The sequence below is a fragment of the Sceloporus undulatus genome, chromosome 2 (genome assembly GCF_019175285.1).
Source record: "Sceloporus undulatus isolate JIND9_A2432 ecotype Alabama chromosome 2, SceUnd_v1.1, whole genome shotgun sequence".
NCBI classification, from domain to species: domain Eukaryota; kingdom Metazoa; phylum Chordata; class Lepidosauria; order Squamata; family Phrynosomatidae; genus Sceloporus; species Sceloporus undulatus.
This window is the reverse complement of record NC_056523.1, coordinates 264,881,893-264,900,787: the sequence shown is the minus strand read 5'-3', so window position 1 is coordinate 264,900,787 and position 18,895 is coordinate 264,881,893. Positions and strand designations below refer to the sequence as shown.

At 40.4% G+C, this 18,895-nt stretch overlaps 1 protein-coding gene across 3 annotated transcripts in view; it reads left to right on the top strand.

Moving 5' to 3' along the window:
* Positions 1-18,895, top strand: part of TNFAIP8 (TNF alpha induced protein 8) — a 58,293-nt gene that overhangs the window by 28,364 nt on the left and 11,034 nt on the right. Inside the window, exon 1 of one of the 3 annotated variants that reach the window (XM_042455087.1) lies at positions 1,816-1,909. The exons of 1 other annotated variant lie outside the window; for it this stretch is intronic. In XM_042455087.1, coding sequence (XP_042311021.1) covers positions 1,888-1,909 — 22 coding nt within the window. In that variant the 5' untranslated portion in view covers positions 1,816-1,887. Of the gene's footprint in view, positions 1-1,815; positions 1,910-7,413; positions 7,433-18,895 lie in introns of those variants that run through there. One more of the 3 variants, XM_042455090.1, reaches the window with a different exon arrangement.

Sequence of the window (18,895 nt, the reverse complement as noted above, 5' to 3'; positions counted from 1 at the left end):
CTTATGCATACAGCCAAATCAAGTCTGATCTGAGTGATTTTATCTGCAAAGTGACTACAATTACTTCATAGCAGGCCATAAAGTGGTCTGAGCTCTTTTTGTATAGGGCAGATCATAGAAGTTCCCTGACCACTCAAGGCAGACAGGAAAATCAAGCTACAGAAAAATCAAGCTAAAGTTTAGCATTTATAGTAATTCAGTACTAAAGGTATGAAATACAAATATAACAGTAGTGGGAACACAAAATATTTTACCCAGTATTGGAACAAAAGACAGATTGAAGACACATCACTGAAGGGACAAAACAAAATTTGAGTTATTTATATGCCATTTTTCATATGTGAGCTGTGGACAAAGTGGCTCTCAATAAGTATCAACTTAAGAAAATGTGTCACTTTTGAAAAGGGCATTTTTATACAAATATCAATAAATTAAAATAAGACAGAATATTTCAACAAGCATAGTATCAGTTTAGTATTACAAATAATCAAATTGTACTACAAAATATTAAATATGGAGGAAAAAAGCCAGCTGGAGATAGTATGTTATGAGAAGAAAGAGTTGTAGGCTGAAAACTGTTACAGGCTGTATCTTGTTGGTTAAGCTTAAATAGAGTAGACACATTAAATCACTTGTTGAATGGTGAATGAACATGTAGCTAAATCCCATTGATTCAGTGGGTCTATTGTAGTCAGGACTAATGACAGGGTTTAGAGCATAGACTTCATTTATTCTGGACTGATATCCTTTTTTGCATTATGCTCCTAAAAAGTGTTTCATTTATCTTGATTTTCATGTCATAATTTGTAAAATTACTTTTTGTTGTACTCCATGCATTATTTTTTAGTTGTAAGTTGTGAGATCCCATTCAGTTCTGTATTCATGTTCATTTGTTATTTCCACTGGCTGTAAATATTATTTGCATTATTTATTGCTACTATATCCCGTATCATTTTTGGTGTTTTGTTTATGCATTTGTGATGGTTTTCTTTGATTTGTGTATCTGTGACTGAAATAGATTTTGTATTAGTTTGAAAAATGAAAGGGAACAGCTAAAAAAGAAGGTTATTCCACATAGCAAATACAGTATTTCTACAGTCAAGGGGCACACCAGCCTGAAAAACAGTTGGGGGTTGTTGTGGTTTTCAGCAGATTGAGGTAAGGTCTCATCTGGTTAGAAGGTTCAAGCTAGCTGCTTCTCTCTTCTGGAACAGAACAGCAGCAAAAGGGTTTTGCTGGGGCTTGCCGTTGAGGGTTGGTGAGGAATGCTGGTCTTATTGCTGCTAAAGACCAACTAAGTTGTATTGTTGAAAAAATCATTGGCTTTTTCTCCTTAGCACATCAACAAAAAATGCTGCTGCCTTCTCTGTGAAGCCTTTGGCTCTCAGGTATCCTAAATTAATTCCTGCTAGATGAAAACACTATTTTAGGTTTAAGATACATCTACTTGCGAGAGTATAGGCCTGTGTTGCTTGTCAGCCTCTTAATATTTTCTTTAAAATTAGGTAGTTTCCCTACTGCTTTGTCTTAATTGTTTACCATTTGGTGTGGATTTGTATGTATATGTACTGCTCTAGAGGCTGTAACAAGTAAAACAAACCCACATTTCAGAGCCTGAGAAAGGAGAATAAAACATGTAAATGGCAATTTCTGGTGACTAAAATGCCTGTCTGTAAAGGTGCTCTTTCTCAGACAGTTGCTCAGATGCCATTCGTAAAGAGGCGGAATCTTTTAGTGCAGCTGAACTATGATTCGTCGACTTCACCGAACTTTTCCTCTTTTAATCCCAGCCCCCTCCTTTTTCTTTTTCTTCTTTTGAGAAGTTGACTTTGCTGCTTCTCAAACACGCACCGTCATCTGTAATCTCCAGAGATTTAGTCTGATGCCATGAGCTCCGAAGCAGATGAAGGTATGACTTTTTCAAAGGGATTGCTTTATAAGGGGTTGCTTTACAAAAAAGTAGTGTTGTCTTTAGAGCTGTTTCTGGCAGCAATAAGAGATGATGAATAGTGGGTTTGTGCTCACTGTTCTAAACTGTTCATAGGGGCGGGATCTGCTAAGGCATCTGAAGACTGCTGTTCAGATTTCACAGAAAATGCTGCTACTAAAACCTTGACTGCAAGAATGTTTAATTTTTTATTCAGTGATAACTAAATACTATTCACAATGTTAATAATATGGAAGGTCTAAGTGCCTGCATATTCACAAGCAACAATGGCTTGAAAGAGGAAGATATGCTTTTAAAGTGTCGTTGTACTGTTCCTTTTCTAAAAGGAAGTTGTGTAATTCGGAGAACTGAAAGATCGTTATTTTTCGGAAGGAGTTTTCTTGGCATTAACAACAATTTCCCCTCAGTATGAGTGCATTCTGCTTGAGATATGTGTATTTATACTGCTAGTACTTGAATTGAAACAAGGATATTTCATTTACATTCATTGTGTGAAGAATATGGAAGAACTGGAAATACTCCATGGAAAACCCAATTATTTATCTGTATAAATCTGAGAAGGGATATATCTAGTTATGGCAGAAATAACCTTCCAAAATTTTAACACAGAAGTCCATTTGAACAGAAGTATGGAGAAAGAATGAGAAAAAAAAGCATTTAAAATGTGGATATTTCCTGACTTGTTTAAGATACCAGATAAACTATTGAATAAAGATCTGGTATAAGACTAGTCAAATCATGTTTAGTAGTGAACCAAGAAATTGTTCAGAACATTGCAGAGAGGTTCCCAATTCTGCTAATGCTTATCTGACATCCCTAACATGTGAATGTTTTCAGCATAGATCTTATCTTTATAATCTGAGTTGAAGGAATGTGTGTTTGTGACACACAGAAAAACATGGTCTGACTAAATGAAATCCTCTATATGCAGCATAACTATTTAATGAATACATTGGCTTAACAAATTATATATAATGCTTAGGGCTTCCATGTGCTACTCTGCTTACATGGAGTCAAAGTATGATTGTGAATCCACTCCCAAAGAACAATGGTACGTTGCACTAAAGCCCTCTCCTGTGGCAGCTCCTGAGTACAACATTCCTCTGGCAGTGTGTTCATTTCAGCCCTTTTGTATAGTAGATGAGTAAGCAGCATGCATGCCATGACATGACACAAGGTTCAGAGAAAACGCTTTTAAAAGTGGCCTTAATTTGACACACAAGTTCAGTTGCTGAAGACAAAACACCCAGAGTATCTCTCTAAAGGGAGATAGTGCTTCTGATCAAACTTTGTGAGATCAGTGTGGCCTTGTTTTCTTCACAATTGAATTTTACACAAGCCATAGTGTACGTTCTTTATAGTGGCGATGAAGAGAAGTAGTGCAGGTACATATTTTGGCACCACCAAAATTGTACTTATGTTGTGTTTACATATGTATTTTTTCTTTTAAAAATAACATTATTATATACCATTAGTCTTGAGAAAATAGTTGTGTCCATAGCTGATATGCTGAAAATAACATTGAAGAAAAAGAAACTAATAATAAAACAGAAACAACAACACCCTTCCTATTGTTGTTGTTTTATATTTTATATTATTAAAAGGTTATCCAGCATCCACATTCATTTTTAAAATTCTATAATTAACAGGAATGTTTACAGATTGAACTATTTTGTGGTTTTACTGCAGAAAAGCATCATATCATGTCTTGGAAGCTGATGATAATCTTAATGGTGCTGCAACCTTCCTTCTTTCCTTTTTCATCTGTTGCCAGTGGATGTTGATACTGTTTTCCTCCCAAATGACATTAACGTACAAAACAATAATGTGCATTATTACTAAAAAAAAAAAGGCCCTCTGTGATTATGTATAGGATTGCACCGTTCAGAAGGAAAGCCAAAGTAATGACACCTCCTTAGTAATGACACATAAAAAGAAACTATCTTGCCTACTTGCTTGCTGTCTTTTGTTGGATGGTCTGAACTTTTTCGTTTAGACAATATTCTGGATAATAGTTGCTGTTCTTCCTGATTCTGCTTTAGGTTTTTTGCTTACCTGTCTTCATTTTAAAAGCACCATATGAAATAATTGTGTTAGAATGAAGCCAGTTTTAATATATTAAGTCCAGTTGGTAGTTGTATGTAGAGTAAACCCACAGAACCAGTGGGATTTACATAACTGTTGGTTTATTCAGGCCTGGGACAGACCGCCCCAAAAGGGCTGGCTGGCGGTGGCCTGTTTCCCTCTGGAGGGATGCCGCAGCAGCCAAACTGCCCGGTGTCCCTTTGCCCAAAAAGAACCCGAGAAAACCGGCTTCCTTTTGGGTCGCTGGGTGCACATAATGAGTGCGCCAGTGGCATACTCGTGATGTAAGCGACACTCAGCAATGCCTATATGATGCGTATCATGTCAAAATGGTGGCACTCAAGTGGACGGGATACCGCCATTAGGCCATCGCTGTGCTGTGTGAGGGGTAGGGACTGTGCAGTTGGTGCATGGTGCCTAACCTTAGAATCGGCGGCACGCCACTTCAGAACCATCTGTCCCCGGCCGTAGTTAATTGAGTAGATTTATTCTAGCTGTGGAGCTTATCGCTTATCGCTCCACTTAAATAACCTGTCTTACCTTATCCAAATTCAAGCCTAAATCGGGAGGCAGCTGGATTTTGCCACTGAAACCGCCAGGTGAGTACAGCCCGGCTGCAGGCCTGGTCCCAGGCGAGCTCTGGCAGCCTTATTTTGAAGCCGGAAACTTTCCGACTTGGAAGAAATGGCCGCCTGAGCTCGCCTAGGATCCGGGCTGCAGCTGGGCTGTATTCGCTTGGCAGCTTCGGCAGCAAAATCCTTGCGGTAGGAATCGGCTGCCTCCTGATTTAGACTTGAATTCAGATAAGGTAAACTGGGTTATTGAAGCAGAGCGATAAGGACCTGTGATTAGGAATTAGATACAGGTCTATGTGTTTAAAATTGGCCTTGATTTTTGTGTTGTAAGGTGCCTGAGCGCCCTTGAGTACACATATGCCTCAGTTAACAAAGGCCTAAAACAGACAGGCAGGAAAGAGCGGCTTTTGGTCACTTTGGAGGCAGGCATGCAGACAACACACACCCCCAGAGCAGCTAGAAGCAGAGAATGCACCCAAACGGAAAAAGCTTGGCACTAAAAGGAGCGGGGAAAGCCTGCTCTTTGCCGATGTCCTGTTTGGGACTGGGCCATGCAGTCGCTGCGGTCCTGTGCCAATCAGGGGATGACCGGGGCTGGAGTGGACCCAGGCCATTGCAAGTGCCAATCTGCATGACTCCGTAGCCTCTGACAAAAGCACCTCCACTTTTCTTCCTTGCCCTCTGCCTAACTGGAAGGTTTGTTTGTTTGTTTGTTTGTTTGTTTTTAACAGCATTAGCACTGGGAAGGACTGGTCTGGTGAAGCACAGACATTCACTTGCCAAGGAACAGCAGCATGTCTGCATTAAACTGCAATAATGCTTGAGCTGGGAAAGAACAGGCTACTTTTCAGCCAATCCTACTCTAGTTTTCTGTGCCTACCTACAACAGGCAGAGTAAAAGCAGCTGCCCCTAAAATCCCTTATTGAGCATGAATGAATAGCAAAACACAAAAAAGGTGAATTAGGCTACTTTACCTGCTACCTCAGCATGTTAAAACAACAACATACTATATATATATAAGTCTAGAAATTTTTAGTCAAAATATTGACTCAAGAAACTTGATTGACTTGGATCAAAAAGAAACCACCCCCTTTTTTCTGAGTAGAGAAGTGAAAGGTAAGACTTTAGTCTGTCCCAGGAGCATCTAAAAGAAGCACCAACCCCCACTACTCTCTCTACCATGATGCTGCTTCTGACCTTTTTGAATTCCTAGGTTGGAAAAGCACAAACAGTTATGCCTGCAAGAATTTGTAAGTTCTTTGGCATCATTTTCCTTAGCTTCATCTTTACATCCTTTGTTACGTGCCTCTAAATTTGACCCTTGACTTTTCCATAAGTCATATCAAAATCCATAATTTTGGCCTGAAAACCTGACCTCGACTTATAAATGAAGTCAACTTATAGTTGAGTATATAAGATAGATTTATGAGTATGGCCACTACAGTGGAATCATGAGAAAAATGGAAGGTAGTGAAAGAAAAAGTCATCCCAGAATGTATTTTGAAAGATGCTTTCAAACGGTTTGTAGAAAGTTCAACATGTTTTTGGCAAGTTACAGACCACCCAAAATGGGTGGTCTGCTGCCACCGCCGGTTTCTGCATCCGGAAACCGCAATGGCCAAAACGCGCAGTTCCTGGGCGCAGCCAGAAAGAAGCGCTGAAATGGCGCTTCTTTCTGGGCCTTGGAAGTGGCGCCGAGAGGCGCTAGTCGCACACTCACGGCGTCACTTCCACTGCGCGACGTCTGGATGCTATGCGTCCGCGACGTCAAAATGGCCCCCGTGTGGACGGGTGCCGCCATTTTGTATGGACTCGGTCCGTACTAGGGTTGAGGGGTGTCAGGAAGTGACGCCCCTTCTCAACCCTAACACACCCCTTCCTAACCCTAGCACGCCCCTTCGGCACGTCTGTAATGCGCCATTGTTTACTTTTTTGAGGCTTATCTGTCCTGGTTGTTTCATTTCTCCTGTTTTGAATGAAAACTTTGAAACATACTGAACTACAGTATTCTTCCTTTTTTGTGGTACAGGATCCTATCCCCTTTCTTTCTATGTTATTTCTACCTCTGTTAAAAAAATTTCTGTTAAGGAAGTAATATGCAGGAAGACATCTACTTCATTAACTGAGGTATACCTGTAGAAGATACAAAATTATAAAATTAAAGCATTTCCTTGTTTTTTGGTTGCTTGGTGCAATATAGTGTGAACTAGGGAGACTGACCTCTTAATTTGTGGGTTAGTAATTTTCCAGTTAATGAGAAAATGTTGTCAGTGTAATTCTTCAGCAACATTGCAGTTTATGAATGTTGTCACTACTTTCTGTAATTTCCAGATGATTGCTTTGTCACACACTGAGCTTCTAATAACCAAGGCCAAATACAATGCAGTGCTGCTGCTATGGAACAGTTACACTGGAATCCTGTAATTGATTTCTAAACCACAATGTAGTGTGTTCTCAATCAATAGAAATACCTTTTTGGTATCTTTGCGTTATATTTTAGTCAACAGACTATTAATAGCATCCTCTGTATTGGACAAATGCCCAGACCAAAATGTAATAGACTCTCAAATATTAGTTATGACTTATAGGGTGTAATGTGGAAGTTACCATCCAGATCAGAAAGCCTGCTTTCTAGCAGATTTAGAAGTGTTTAGTTCTGCCCTTCCCCCTACTTAATGTTAGGTTTTTTTTTTTTGTCATTACAGAACATAGTAGTGTTGCAGCCAGGGCAGAATCCCAGAGGACCTGAATGTACAGGGCAAATTGTATGGGAGAAAGCACACCTGTAGGTAATCTGGACCCCAATCATGTAGGGCATTGAAGGTAATAACCAACACTTTATACTTTCCTGGAAACTAATTAGCAGCCACTGTTTTTAAGATTGATGTAATGCGATCGCTCCTTGATGTACCTGTAATCAGTGTGACTGCCATTTTCTGAACCAGTTGGAGTTTCTGGACTTGGTACAAAGGTAGCCTAGTATGTAGTGCATTGCAGAAGTCCAACCTAGAGGTTACCAGCACATGCATTACTATCATTAAGTTCTCTGATTCTAGGAAAATGTGCAACTGAAACTGATAACAAGCACTCCTGACCACCACATCTATCTGAGCTGACATTTGGAGGGATGAATCCAGGAGCACAACCAAACTGTGAACACAGGGTGTGTGTGACCACATCCAGAACTAGCTGACACATTTCCAGCCCTAGATCAGGACCCTTGATAGTAAGCACCTCTATCTTGTCTGGATTCAGTTTCAATTTGTTTTTCTTCGTAACCAAGAGGGACAGGGATCAAGAAAACAAGTTGTCTTCCTTGCTTTCCCCAGCAGTTTGTCCACACACCAGTACTCACCATGCAGTGTAATCCCACTCGCAGTCACTGGACACCTCATTATTAACTTCCACTTCAATGAGGGCATTTAAATCAGCTCTTATGTGAGAGATTTCATCTGCAGAATGGTTATTAAAAGCATGACAATGAGCTTCTGAAGGTTCTTTCTTTTCTGCATGTACTTGGTCACATCATGAGAAGACACAATTCATTAAAAAAGACAATAATGCTAGGAAGATAGAGGGTAGAAAGAGAAGGAGACTGCATGCCAGATGGATAAACTCAATCAGAGAGGTCACCGGCCTTAATCTGCAGGACCTAAGCAGAGTAGTGGAGGATAGGGGGGGTCTTAGTGATGTCTGGTCCACAAGATCACTATGAGTCATGGTCAACTCGAGGGCAGTTAACAGTGACAACAAGAAAAGGATTGGGGAACACTGTGTGACTAAAACATTAGACTATCATATGAATGCTGGCTTTAAGAGCCATGAACGTCTGCCTCTCCTATGGAAACATCCTTAAGAGAAGGATAACATTTCTGAGTAAAATGTTCCTGAATTGCTTCTTAGCATTATGTTGTACCTTAGCTCACCTAACCATGCAACTTTCTTAATAGTGTCCTTTTATAGTCAGGTGTGTAAATAAGTGAGAGCCAGCATGTTGCAGTGGTTTGAATGTTGGACCACATCTCTAGAGGCCAAGGTTCAAATACCGTATTTTCCAGTGTATAAGATGACTTTTTACCCCTGTCTTATACTCCGGGTTCTGACCACAGAGACAGGCAAATGGTGTAGCCACCTCTCTGTCTCTGGGGTCCTTGCGGTTCCTGTCCCAGCAGGCACCATGGCCGGGCTCTCTCTCTCACCGCCATTGGTGGAAAAGGCGGCGGAGAAGCAGCTTCAGAGCCAGTCGGGTTGAGAGAAAGAGCCGGACCCTTATGCCTCACCGCCGCTGCCCGGGATACTCTGCTCCTCCAGCAGCTTTTGCGGCATTTCAGAAGTCCATCATGGAAGCTACTGGAGCCACAGAAGCCACTGGAGGAGCAGAGTATCCTGGGCAGCGGCGAGGCATAAGGGGCCGGCTCTTTCCTTCTTTCCCTCGGCCCGACTGGCTCTGGAGCCACTTCTCCGCCACCTTTTCCAGCAATGGCAGCGAGAGAGAGCCCGGCCATGGTTCCCGCCTTCCAGGCCTACACAGAGACCCCCTCAAGCCGGCACGTGTGGGCGCAATATCCCCTTAATTCGGCCTATCGGAGGCCAGGGACGCTGCCTGCCTGTGACTTGGGGCTCATCTTATACACCCAGTCGCCTTATACGCCGGAAAATACGGTACCTGCTCAGCCATAGAAATCCACTGGGTGAGCTTAGGCAAGTCAAAGGCCCGAAACACATGGGTCATATAAAGCAGCTTCCAGCCGCTTCAGGACTGTGGTGTTTACACGGTGCATGCCTCCAAAGCAGCCAGAAGAACTGGTCCCAAAATGAGCTGATTAAATCATCATGGTCCCAGTGCAATCAGCGCTAGAGTGGCCAGAGGCTGCTCCTTCTGGGCTGTCTGCTTTGGCCTATAGTTTCTCAGCCTCAGAGGGAGGCAAAGCCAACCCTCCTGAGCAAATCGTGCCAAGAAAGCCCCGTGATAGGTTCACCTTAGGGTGGCCATAAGTAGCAAAAATGGCCTATTGAGTGACCAGAGTAGCAAGTAATGTAGCGAGCTCCTTTTATACAGTAAAATTCCGATTTCTGATGGGAATGACTCTCCCATGTTTTCCTATCAGGAGAAACCCAGGGAGATATATGTATGAAGCTGCTTCCTTTGGTCTTAACTATTAATGTAGTTTTAGTGACTATTGAAAGTATCAGTCAAATCCACACTAGCCACCTGATAAATCATGCTGACTTACTGTACTACAAATTAACAACAACACCAAAACCCACAGTAACACCTAGAAGAGGTGACTAAGGGAGGTCCTCATGAGACAGCTGAAGTGCAATTCTTTGAACTTAAAAGCTATCATATTAGGAGCTCTAGACTATACTTTTGTGGAAGCATATTCTATGAAGAAACCATGTCCTGAACATGAAAAATATATGCTTACAGTAAACACAAGGACAATGCAACCCCCCTCTGAAGAAAGTTGCCAAGAAAACCCCAATAGTTTCACCTTAGGGTCTCCATAAGTCTGAAACAACTTGAAGGGACACAGTAGCAACAACAAACAGCTTGCTGGAGTGGTTTGAGCATTAGATTACAACTCTAAAGATCAGGGTTTGAATCCTCGCTCAGCCATGGAAACTTACTGGATGGTCTTGGGCAAGTCACACACTTTCATCCTCAAAGAAGGGCAAAGGCAAACTTCCTCTGAACAAATCTTGCCAAGAAAACTCCATGACAGCTTCACCTTAGGGTTGCCATAAGTCGGAAACAACTTGAACACACGACAACAACAAATGTAAATAGCAGTAGCTATTTGAATTCCTTTTAGGCCATCAAATACTACTTGCTTGTTTCCAAGATAGGCTAATGCTAATACAAATGCACCTGTATAGGGCCAACCTTTATCAAGTAATGTATGATAACACGTGTTGACTTGAGCAAATATAGTTTTTTATAAAAGTAATACCTATTAACTGGAATGTTACATTCAGATTGAGTGAGTTTGTACCATGTGTGTTCAATGCTGCTAACCCCTGATGAATTTTAAAAGAAAGCCTCTTGTAATCAATTTTCAAGTTTTGCAGATTCTTTATTTAATAAGTATGTCTACAGTGCAAGTTTGACTCTAAATGTTATTCCAGTTGTAAATAATGCATTTTGTTTCTCTGTTCAGTAGCACAGGATATACAGCAATCCTTCTAATTTAAATTAAAGTTTGTGGTTCCATCCTGATAGTATGTCTCTTCTTAATTTAAATTAGAAGGATTGGTGTATAAACCAGATTCTGAATTCTAGAATATTTAATATTTAAATGTTGAAACCTATCTGATTAGGTGTACTTTGTTTCTATAACAATTGGTATACATCTATCATGAGAATAATTGTAATCTGTATTTATATAGCGCCCTTATTTCCGTAAAAGAGTACCTAGAATATTAAGACTGTATGTACCATATAATATCTGTATTTATGATTCCTAAACTATTATTTCCAGATGTAATTAGACTTTCACTCACAAAAAAACCAGCCAGCATGGTGCTGAGATTCTGGGACAGCCAGAACAACAGAAACTAGAAACCAAGCAAACAAAATGGAAGCTTTTGCTTTCCCTCTTTTTTTTAACTACCAGTTGCTTTAACCACGTTTATTCTGTGCTGTGGTCCACTGAAAGAAGTCAAATTTAAGCCTTAATTGAAGAAGTTGTCGTGTTTCAATGAGTTAAGATTAACAGTCCACAGGTTTCACAAGATGATGACATCTGGTAAATCTAAAAAGAAAGTGGTTGCTTCTGACATCACAGCAGTGTACCACAGAAGGATAGGAAATGGGAAAGCACAAGAGCAAAAGGCTTGACTGGGCACATTTCTATACTGGCATCTTTTCAATTTTCATTTGTGGTTTCAGCCATACATGTACATGAAACATCAGGTGGGCAACTGTGGCAGACTAGACTCATTAGGCCTCCCAATCTCTAAAGGGCAGCAACCCCCACTACACCTATTGTTGCCCTGAAATGCCCTCTAGGGGACATGGAGGCATGTTTTTCAGCCTTCCTGGGACTTTGATGGTATGTTAGGATACTGTGAGACAAAAATAATGTTTTTGATTTTTTTTTTTTGCAAAATTTTATTTTGACCCAGAGGAGGCGGTCCAAGGGAACTCCAGAAGTGATGGATATTACATCCATACTCCCTAGCAATCATCTGAGGTATTTTTCAGCAAAAATAATGTTGACTCGCCACATGTGGACTATGGCCCACACTTTTCCCACCCCAGATTTACATCATACCTTTATCCCTTAAAAGAATCAAGATAGGTCACAAAAAGATTAACTAAAAATGCAATATACAGATAAAACCACAAATGATGCAATATTACAACACAATGAAATGTCAGGATTAAAACACAATTAAATGAAAAACAACTAAAAGCACAACTAGACAACACCTCTCTGGTTAGAAGTCCTTTTCTCAACAAGCAGTCAGTTTCTTGCCTGGATAAAAAGGATTTTACTTGCTTTGGAGGGATAGACGGTGTAGACTCCTCTTTTGGAAGAAAGTTCTTTCTTTTGTCATGCCATTCAGAAAGCCTTCTCCTAAATCCATACCAAAGGTGTATTTCTAGATGATGGGACCCACAGAATACCTCCCTTGAGCATATGAAAACCTAGAGCAGTGGTTCCCAACCTGTGGGTCGGGACACCTTTGGGGTTCGAACGACCTTTTCATAGGGGTCACCTAAGACCATCAGAAAACACATATTTGCATATAGCAATGAAAATAATTTTATGGGTGGGGTTCACCACAACATGAGGAACTATAATAAAGGGTTGTGGCATTAGGAAGGTTGAGAACCACTGACCTAGAGAGAACATGGGTCTTTAGTATCCAAGCTGCATGTGGTTTTATATATAATTGCTTAGCACATTGAATTGTACCCAGGAAAATATTTCAGTGAAGCTTGTCCCAGTCACCAGTCCGACTATAGCCCTTTAAACCAGCTAAAGTTTCCAAGCACTCATTCTGTGGTTTATGAAGCTGAGAACAGGTATCAGTCAAGGGACTGCTCCTTTACCCCTCTCTTGGGAAATGTGGCTTAGTGCCAGTTAACAGATTCAGGTTAATGTGCCTGGATCTTAACACTGAAGCCAGCAGACAGTGAGAGAGATGACAGAAGGGTTAGATATATTGTTCATGAAACCTGGGGAAAATATCCAGATTGGACTATTGTCTTATATGAACCCCATACTGTGATTGATTTAGTTTGTTTCATTTTTGCATCCTGCCAATGAAGATATTATGGAGATACATTTAAACACTGGTTTTAGTTAAAGGTCTATTTCTATATTTATACAAATAGTGAAACTAAATATATGGAAATGAGACCTCTATTTGGAAATTGCCTTCTCTTTAACCCCATGGGAACTAGTGAGTTCTGATAACAGATGGAAGTTTTATGTATGAACGAACACTTAAAAGATCTCTCCTTAGAATAGGACATTTTACCTTTGTTGGAGGTAGAAACCTCAAATAGCCGTTTGTGAACAGTTCTGCAGACCCATCAGCAACTGCTGCTTAATATATTTTTTTGCTTTCTGCTCTTCACATCTGAAGATGTTGCTTAATTCAGCAGAGAGTGTGACAGTATTTGGAAACAGAACAAGCAGAAAAGGAGTCTGGCTAGACTGCCCTTGTTGTTGTTGTTGTTGTTGTTGTTGTGTGACCAAGTCATTTATGACTTAAGTCAACCCTAAGGCCATAAGGGGTTTTCTTGGCAAGATTTGTTCAGAGGAGGTTTGCCATTGCCATCCACTGAGGCTGAGAGCATGTGACATGCCCAAGATCACCAAGTGGGCTTCATGGCTGAGTTGGAAATCTCCTGGTCTCCAGGAGTCATAGTGGCTCAAACCACTATGCCATGCTGGCTGAATAGGAAGTCCTGCTTTTTCGCCTCCTGTATAATTTAGTAATATAACAGAAGGAAAGATGCACATTCATCCTACATTGATAGAAGAATTTAATTTTTCATTCGGGTAAATCAAAGTGTGCCATAAAGATTTTGTGAATGGAGCTGTCTTTCTGGAGAAGCCAAGTCTATGGTTTGGTTTAGTGTTTTCTGTACATGATACTTGAGGTCACACATTCTTTAGCACAGCTTCATAATTGTTATGACCTTAATCTTCAATCAACTGAAAATAGTGATGGTGTAGGAATGGGAACTGCCTGCTATCCAGAAGAATTTCAACACCAGTTGTTTGTACTTTAAAATAGAAGACTAAGGGGTGAAACAGACTGCCCAAAAATGGTAGATTTCGGCTGCCCCAGAGCTGCTCACCTGCCACTGCAAACAGGTGCACACAGCCCCAATGCGGCCTGCCGCCAGCCCAAATAAGAGCGGAAAAGATCAGCTCCTTTTTGGGCCAGTAAAAGGCTGCCTTAAGCAGTCCTGGCACAACCCCAGGGCAGCTTCCATGTGCTCTAGGGGCGTGCGTCGTCAAAATGCCATGCCATTGGAGTGGCTTGAAGCCTCCCCCGCCTGGTTGGAAGGGTGTCTTGGGGGCATGCAGCATCAAAACGCCATGCCCTCAAGCTTCCCAGAAGCCAGCTTTTCGGATCATCTGTTCAGTCCCTAAGTCCTGGTTAAGTTTTTAAATATGCCTCTAAAAGCTGTTTTGTTGCAGCACCCACACGGTGAGACAATGTAAGAACTAGATGTTCATGGTGACTTTGATTGTATTTTCTCTCTCCCTAAAGGGAGAACACAAAGAGATTCTGAAGAATCAGCCACCTACATGAGCATCCAGGTCATGTGTTACTTCTGCATGTAAAACTGCATATGGGAAATGTTTGTGTGAATATGAACTGCAGGGAAACAGCACCTAGTGGACAAGTTTGAGGAAACTATGGATTAGTCATGGCTCCATAGAAAAGATTAATCCTCTTATTAGAAAATATTTGCAATTTAACATAGGAACAATAAAGTAACACATATCACATTCAAAAAATGAAGTTGCAAATAAAAATAATACAATAGTACATGGAAAGCAAATTTCATTCCTTGGATAAATAGAATTTTAAAACATATTCTAAATGCACAGAAGAGCATATGAGAGGAGACCAAATTCATATTTTACTTTTTGATCACAAATAAGTGATCATTAATATATCCAGACAGTTGCATAAAATATAAAGTACTTCTAATAAAAAGAAACTGTTTCCAAGTGTATCATGGTTTTGTTGTTGTCCTTAACTGCCCTTGGGTCAACCTTGACTCATGGCGACCCTGTGAGGAGACATCTGCTAAACTCCTATCCTCCACTGTTCTGCTTAGGTCCTGAAGGCTCAGGTGTGTGGCCTCTCTGATTGAGTCCATCCATCATTGACCTGAAAAGTGTTCCATATAAAATACCATGGGATACAGTAGCGCCACACAGTGTGCAGGGAGTGTGGGTCACACCGGGTGACGCTGACTGGATGTCATCCCCCACCATTCTGCATGCGTGTTCTGCCCCCTACACATGCAGGCTCTGCCTCCCACGTGTGCAGGCTCTCTCCCTGCACATGTAAGCACTGCCTCCTGTGCGAGCAAGCTCTCTCCTCCATGTGGGCAGGCTCTGTCTCTCACATGCACCAACCCCTCCCCAGTGCACGCTACTCTTTTCCCTGTGCACCACTCCATGCCATGGAGACAAAGATCGGCACAAATGGGGGCGCCATGAGAAGAGGGAGTGCACACAACTCCCACCCACAGGAAGTCTGGTCCCAGAAGTCTAGTCCCAGAAGTCCTACCTCCACCCCCGCTAGTCCCACCCCTGTACCGAGTGACACCCGGTGCAGGAACGCCACTGATGGGACCATATGGTAACTCATACTGTTAGCCTACACATAAGGTTCACATAGCATGTTCCCACACCACAGACTCTCAGCATGGGCTCATTTGCTGGATTCCCACTACATAGGAGTCCAACTAAGTAAACCTCATACCCCCTTTTTCTCAAAGAGAAAGAGATTCTTATTTCCTCAAAGAGATTGTTATTTCCACAGAGTTACTGTTCATGATGACTACATCTGGTATCAACTGGCTACCTGTCTCAGATGACATTTGATTCAAGGAAATAGTTCTCATTGAGGCTGGATTTGGTCAGTTGGATCATCACTTTATAGAAAATGCTACAGTGAACAGATGCCAAATTCAGATTGAATTATGATACAAATTTTTTGTACAATGTAATTAATACATGTTTGCAATTTTTAGATTTGTCTGCCTAGAATTAAGTGGAAAAAACAACAACCCAAAAAACAAAAAATACCCCCTTGTTAGTATTTTGTGTGTGTCCAGCTGCTTGCAGGCCATGATATTTACGAACCACCTAGAGCCCTGAGATCCTCAAGAGAAGACTTTCTCTTGGTCCCACCACCATCACCTGGTGAGGACATGAGAGAGAGCCTTGTCAGTGGCTGCTCCCATCCTGTGGAACTCCCTTTCACGGGAGACTAGGCTGTCACTGCTGGCCTTTTGCAGGCAGGCAAAGACATTTTTGTTTAAACAGGCTTTTTCAGATCTGGAAGGCTTGGTTTTATTGGAGGGATGAAAAGGATGGTCTTGGATTGTTAATTTTAACTTTGTATGTTTTAAATTTTATATTTGCAATTTTTATATTTTTACAATTTTAATTATAGAAATTTAACTGTTGTGTTTTATGTATGCTAGCCGCCTTGGGTCCCACTTTCGGAGAAAGGTGGGATAAAAATAAATAAATAAATTTAATTCACTGAGAGAGAACTGTGAGAAAACGTAAGCTGCAGTAAGGATTTAATTAATTTGCTAAAGGAAGCTGTCCACTGAATTTTATTGCTTTATTGGCTCCTTTTGATAAGGTTCTGCTAACGTTACTTCTTTTGATAAGCTTCTGCCACATGTCTCCATCAGGACTAACTGGACTGTCCAGTTACTCCTGATGTTGAGGTGGCAACAGTATCATATCTTCTTAGAGACTGACCATTGATTCGCTGCATGAGTTACTGCTCTTCGCTACCAGCCTTTTGATCTGAAGAACATCAGCTTCTGGGCGGTAGTTAGGCCAGTCTTCATCATGTCTGGGACGTGATGAAGAAGCTATAGCCTAACACACCTAGAGGGCATTAATTTGGATAGGCTGTGTTAGAGTATTGTACTATGACTTGAGAAGTTCAGATCACATCTCTGCTAATATGAATTGGAATACTCTGTGCCAATCTGTATTTTTTTTTTTTTTGCCTAACTTACCTCCATGAGTTCTTGTAAAGATAAAATTGGAATTAAAAACCCCTTAAGAATAAAATGCTTACCTAGGTTTCTTGGGGGAAAGGGAGGATATAAAATAATACAAATTGCGTCTCCCTTATCAGGAATTCAAAAATCTGAAATATTCACAAATCCAAAACTTCTTTCCTGACTGAGATAGTGACACCTTTGCTTTCTGATGTTTCACTGTACATAAACTTTGTTTTCTGCATAAAATGATTTAAAATATTCTGTATAAAACTATCTCCAGACTATGTGTATAAAGTGTATATGAAACATGAATGAATTTCCTATTTAGGCTTGGATCCTATCTCCAAAATATCTCATTATGTAATACAAATATTCCAAAATTCAAAAAACCAAAACACCTCTGATCCCAAGCATTTCGGATAAGGAAAACTCAACCTGTAAGTAGAAAAAAGTATTTACATCAAACATAAGTCCACTAAAGCTGAACTTTTTCAGATGTGCATTCAATTTTAATTTGAAAAAAGATTACTGTACTTTGCTTTAAAAAGCTAGAAAAGCTATGTGTGCTATTCAGTGGCAACGAGACTGGTAGGATCATATTTACTAACTGCTGTTTTAGCAAATTTGAATTATTACTGTTTTTAGCAGAAGTTCCTCTACATGTTCTTATATCTGGTTGTCCAACAGGAGGGAAGTATATATCATTTTGCAAGTTTAAGAATTTAACGTTGTTCTGTGTACAAACTGGCATAGCCACATTAGCACTAACTGCAAAATGTACTTGCCGCAAAAAGCCAAACAGGAAGGAAATCAGTTACACCACCATTCAGACTAATGTGCTGTTTTCCCATAAGGATGGAATGAACGTTTATTTCCTTAAAATATGTAAATGCTTAGGCTTAGGTGTTCAAGAACCTTTGGATGTTTTATTTTAGTTTTAGGATAAGAGAACAAGATGTTTCATGTCTATATAAAGAGTCTGTTTGTCTCATAACTTACTGTTAACCATTATACTTGTGAGTTGCAACACAAAGAGCATTTATACAGGTATGTCTATTACATGGGAAAATTCTTAGTACTAGTGTTCTAAATATCCTACCTATTTACTAGATTGGGATTATAGTCACTAATAAATTGTAGAACTCCTTCATCATTTTGCACTTGTTAGCACAAGTAATTCTGTTGTTACAGAATCTTATGAATGCACCTCAAGACTATAAGGAAAAATGAGACTATAATGAAAAATGAGACCATGTGTCAATGAAACTAGATTTCAAAGCATACAAACTTGTTTTTTTTCCCAGTCAGATTATCTGCCATGCCTTCTAGATGATGGCTCAACTAGATCTTTTTTTTGCCATAATTTCAGACAAATAAATTTATTCTTTAGATTTTTAATAAAAATTAGAATTAAATAAATTATTCTTGAGTTAGATTAAGCAGCCATCTATTCCTATATTCTTTATACAATAAACATTTCCATAGTATACAACAAAGGTTGAGAGCTAGTGTGGTATAGTGGTTTGAGCATTGGACTATGACTCTAGAGACCAGGGTTTGATTCCCAGTTCAGCCATGAAATTCACTGGGTGACTTTGGGGAAGTCACACTCTCTCAGCCTCAGAAGATAGCAATGGCAAACCTCCTCTGAAGAAACTTGCCAAGAAATAGCTGTGATAGGCTTGCCTTAGGGTTGCCATAAGTCAGAAATGATTTGAAGGCACAACAATAACAAAAGCTACTTTTGATTCGTTTACCAGATATTCAGGGATGTGATAAAACATGCATCTATCATGAGTGTCAGCCAAGTGTGAGCTCTTCTAGGACACTAGATCTTACTTCCCCATTTTTAAAAAGAGTCTATCTGTTTTTTCTAACAGTCTAGTTCTTATTGGGCTGTTGTTGTTTTTCCTCATTAGCATTTTAGGCAGGTAGGAAGGAACTGACAAAACCACATCTCGGTATTCTTTGCCTAAGAAAACACTATGAAATTCATGGGATCACCATGATTTGACAGGCAACTTGAAGGCACACACATACAGTGG